This window comes from Penaeus vannamei, chromosome 24, assembly GCF_042767895.1.
Source record: "Penaeus vannamei isolate JL-2024 chromosome 24, ASM4276789v1, whole genome shotgun sequence".
NCBI lineage: Eukaryota > Metazoa > Arthropoda > Malacostraca > Decapoda > Penaeidae > Penaeus > Penaeus vannamei.
Genome location: NC_091572.1, coordinates 11,062,798 through 11,067,797, shown reverse-complemented (window position 1 = coordinate 11,067,797; position 5,000 = coordinate 11,062,798). Strand labels below are relative to the sequence as shown.

The 5,000-nt window shown below is 31.5% G+C and overlaps 1 protein-coding gene across 2 annotated transcripts in view; it reads left to right on the top strand.

The window, feature by feature from the left end:
- The window catches only part of LOC113813679 (galactose mutarotase), a 9,308-nt gene extending 4,704 nt beyond the window's left edge, over positions 1-4,604 (top strand). The window contains exons 2-10 of one of the 2 annotated variants that reach the window (XM_027365710.2): positions 270-391; positions 948-1,041; positions 1,332-1,483; positions 1,686-1,781; positions 2,114-2,227; positions 2,468-2,555; positions 2,794-2,958; positions 3,416-3,579; positions 4,014-4,604. In XM_027365710.2, coding sequence (XP_027221511.1) covers positions 284-391; positions 948-1,041; positions 1,332-1,483; positions 1,686-1,781; positions 2,114-2,227; positions 2,468-2,555; positions 2,794-2,958; positions 3,416-3,579; positions 4,014-4,094 — 1,062 coding nt within the window. In that variant the 5' untranslated portion in view covers positions 270-283 and the 3' untranslated portion in view covers positions 4,095-4,604. The remainder of the gene's footprint in view (positions 1-269; positions 392-947; positions 1,042-1,331; positions 1,484-1,685; positions 1,782-2,113; positions 2,228-2,467; positions 2,556-2,793; positions 2,959-3,415; positions 3,580-4,013) is intronic. The other variant, XM_070138391.1, reaches the window with a different exon arrangement.
- Positions 4,605-5,000: the final 396 nt, after the last annotated feature.

Below are 5,000 nucleotides of genomic sequence, written 5' to 3'. Positions count from 1 at the left end.
TGATTTCAACTGTCATAAAGAGATAAACTCCAACATCTAAAAGTGATCTGGTGATGTAGTTTTATTTGATTAGGATGCATTTGTTGACCCGTATTTTATAAAGAAAATTTCTTCTCTGTTTATACATGTAAGTGTATATATCTGCTTAGTTTTTATGCTACCCTTTCTGTATTAGTACTTATTATATTAGTCTTTACTTTTTTTTCATTCAGAATGTAACAGAATTTCATAACAAATCACACTTTGTGAATCTGTTTTCCATTAAACAGGTAGCAAGAGCATAATGGGAATCACCGAGGATATTTTTGGAGAATTCTCTGACCCAGATTCAGGGAAAAAGATTGCTGTAAAGCGCTATACTTTGACCAGTGCCTCGGGTGTGTCTGTTCAGGTATGGCATCTTTGATTACATCTAATGATTTGTAAATCATAATGATTTATTTCAAGTGAATTTCAAGAGAAAAATTTTCTTCTACAAGTAACATTTGGATTTTATGTGATACAATGATTTTTTACTGTTATTTTATTTCATTATCTTTGTTTTTCGAGTTGTTTGTTTTCAGTAACATACTCCATAGATTTTACCAACAATAAAAAAGTGATTTTGACTATTGTGAAAAATTATTTAAAATACCTTTACACAAGCTTAAGCCTTTAATATTACAACTTAATGTGATATGTAGGAAGACATAGGTATTAAGATATTTTAATAATGTAATGCTAACACCCTAAGGAGCAAGAAAATTATATGTTTTATTAAATATTGAATATGTCATGTACTTTGAGCATGTTCTTTTATGGAGGTCATCATTTAATTCGTTTATATAACATTATTATGTCTTTATACCAAAGAAGTTATTATCTAAAATTCTTAAAACCTTAAAATGTGTTTATCTCATAGTACCTGTTAGAATTAGAATCAAACGAAAAATTATTTTCTTTTTAAGGTGATTTCTTATGGTGCTTGTGTCAGTGCCATCATAGTGCCAGACAAGACAGGGAAGAAGGACCATGTCACACTTGGCTTTGATAAATTTGAAGGTTTGTTTCTGTTTCTTTTCATCCATTTCATCAATTACAGGTTATGATTTAGTCCTGAATTTGTCATTGCCATGTGGGATGTATACATTTTTTTCTTTCTTCTAATAATATCTAATCTGTTATATCAGTATGAAACAGGTGATTGTTTTCTTTTCCCTTTAATATAACTGAATTTATAAAAAAAAATTCCACCTCAACTCTATTTCCCTCACTCACTGATTGGGGATTTTTTTCTATTAAATTGAGTGATAGGAAGTAATGTTTCTTTTTCTTTCTTTTTCTGTTAAAAGACTATACAAAAATTAATTACCAAGGAAGCACCATAGGACGCCATGCCAACCGCATTGGAAAAGGGAAGATGACGATTAATGGAGAAGAGTACCAGTTGACAATCAACAATAATGCCAATCATCTCCATGGTGGAAAGCGAGGATGGGATAAGGTCCATACTATATTTTTGTTTTCAATTCTTTCTCTTTTCATCAATGTGAAGTTTACTGCAGTGCATCATAGGTAGTATTCTTTGAATATCTTCCATCTAATCAATAATTTATATAGATTCTCAACTAAGCTACTGAATTTCTTCTTCTTCTTCTGTATTAATTTGGTAAAACCTATCAATTGAATATTCTCTTCTTCCACAGTACATTTGGGAGAGTTGTATTAGTGATGGGAGTGTCTTTTTCTCCCACTTCAGCCCAGACGGAGACCAAGGGTATCCTGGGGATGTTTTAGCGCAGGTAAAAATAGAGGAAGAAACCACATATGTTCATTTACATATTCTTGACAGTATATATGGATACAGGAGTATACTTATTACATGCTATGTTACTTTCATTATATGGTTTTTGTGTTGTGTAGCTCATAGTATATGAATGGTAAGCATTATACAGATTGTCATAGTTCTTGTTTAATTTTGTATTCATTTATATTTCATTAGTTAAGCACTCAGGAATACTTTGTTTATACTGTTTTATTAGATACTATAAATAGGCATCTAACTGTAATACAAGAAGATATGATAGAATTAAAAATAGATAAAAAATTAAGTAAATAAATCACAAAAATTCAGGTGAAATACACTCTGGATGATGAAGGTGGTCTACACATTGATTACGAAGCCATGACAACACGTGCAACAACAATCAACATGACTAACCATGCCTTTTTCAACTTGGCCGGGCATGTGAGTATGGCAATCCACCATTTTTGTTTTTTTTACATATTTTTCTTTTCTTTTCTTTTTTTCTTTCTTTTTTAAGATAGTTAAGTAACCAGTACTTGTGGTAATATCTAATTATTGGATGTAATAGATTATAATATCAAAGCACTTTAAGATTAATTATGATGTGCATGGAAAAACATTAAAATTCCTTTCCTACTACACTAAATACATAATGTAACATCATTTTGTGTGTGTTTTCAGGATGCAGGACAAAAGGGGTTGTTTGAACATGTTGTAAAGTTGAATGCTGATTGCTTCACACCTGTCTCAGATCAGCTCATTCCAACAGGTTTGTTACAATCGTTGGTAAAAGCACGAACTGATTGGTATGTCATTAAATAATTGAAGAGAGGAATAAAAAGTTTGGGAGAATATTTACATGAAACTTTGAGAAAACAGCCAGTAATAATGCATACCTACTTTCCATGTTTATGTATGAATGTTCCTGCATGATATCTAAAATCTACAGATACTGTTTGTAAATGTACTTAAACCAGTACATAATGAGAGAATTAACTGTGCTACAGGAGAACTGGCCCCTGTAGGAGGGACAGGATTTGACCTCCGCAGCCCAACCACCTTTAAAGAAGCCCTTACTAATGTTCCCGGAGGAATCGATCACAACTTCTGCATTCACGAAAAGCGCAGGGGACTTCTGGAGTTTGCTGCTTCCTTTCATCATCCCCCATCTGGTATGCTATCTGAGAATTGCATTTGAATAAAGTAATTCTCATGTAAATTGAAATTTGCTTATGATTTTGTAATTCTAGATTATGGAAGAGTATATGTGGTTATGTGACTTATGTTTTTTTATGTTTATTGATGATTATAAGTAGATCAAGTTATCTTTATGGTTATGATGAAGTATGTATGGATTATTGAGACTTTTATACATATTGTATAGAGATAAGACTCTTTGTGTTGGAAATGTGAAATAATATGATATTTTCAGTTCCATCTGCATAATAATTGTTTATTATTATTATCATTATTTTTATAACTATTATTATTATTTCAGTTTTATGGAACTTTTAATGATTCATATGGTAAAGGAGAAATAATTTTTTGCATATGGATTAATATTATTGGCCATCCATCCTTTATAAATTGGGGCCAATGAATATTCATTCTGTTATTTCTGACTTCCAGGTCGTGTGTTAGAAGTTTACACAACTGAGCCAGGGTTTCAGGTTTACACAAGCAACTTCCTCCCCAAAGATGAAGGTGCTATGGTAGGAAGAAATGGTTCTTCATACAAATTCCAAGGTGCTTTCTGCTGTGAACCTCAGAATTACCCTGATGCCATAAATCATGTAAGTCCAATGCTTATAACATAGTACTTTGTATTGTCTAACAGTGGATCTTATGATAAATAAGTAAGATTAACTTTCAGAGGATCTTTCCAACTGTATTTTAAATAGATGAAGCAAAGATAAAAGATATGAGTTTTAAAAATTCAGATATTGATATTCAACTGCATTTGTCACACATGTAGGAATATATATATATGTATATAGAAGAATTGTCAAAGATTTCTTATCTCTATATATATTCTGTGAAGTTGGGTAATCATAAATAATTAGTATTATAAATGATATTCAAGGCATTAAATAATTTTAGTAATTGATACTGTAAATTATATTCAATTCAGGAAATAATCTCATACTGGAAACTATTTTATGCTTTCTTTAAACAATTTCAGAATCTTTACAATTTAAGTATTATATTCTGCAAAATTTCTTTCCAGAAACATTTTCCAGAAGATGTTTACTGTCCTGGGAAACCTTACAAGCATTCCATTCTTTTTAAATTTTTAGTTAGAAAGTGAAATATACTCTAATAGAAAAAGTTACTAACTCATATCAAATTATTATATAATTAAAAGTACATACAGTGCCTTTTTCACATTTACGGGAAATTATGATTCACTCATAAGTACATATATTGTGAAGAAGTATAGTAGTAGGAAAATCAAAATGTTTGTGCCATTGCAGCTATTACAAATTTATTTAAAATGTTACACTATAGAGAGGATTGTTAAGTCAAGAAAAATGGAAACTTTCACCTTAGATTTCATAGTAAATTGGTTGGGGGAGTGTTTGGTTCTTTTGGTGATATTGCTGATCTTAATTTATATTAGTGATATGTTGATTTTTATTATTCATCTGTTTGTTATGGTTTGTAGTATTAAAGGGGTATTGGAGGTGCTATAGTAAGTTGATTTTTGTTATTCATCTGTTTGTTATGGTTTGTAGTATTAAAGGGGTGTTGGAGGTGCCATAGTAAGTTGATTTTTATTATTCATCTGTTTGCTATGGTTTGTAGTATTAAAGGGGTGTTGGAGGTGCCATAGTAAGTTAATCCAGAATGAATGATTATTATTTTTCATTCTCCTTTTTTGTGGCTAACACTGACATATAACATTTTTATTTAATTCAATTTAGTGATGAAGCTAAGATTATGCCTTTCTGTGACTTCTTGAATTACCATTTCTGCCATGGTTTGCTTGGAAGCCATGCTTCCATCGACAGTAGTACATTACATGAATGCACACAAACTGCACACACACGTGCACGCACACACACACACACACACACACACACACACACACACACACACACACACACACACACACACACACACACACACACACACACACACACACACACACACACACACACACACACACACACACACACACACAGACACAAAACACACACACACACGCACGCGC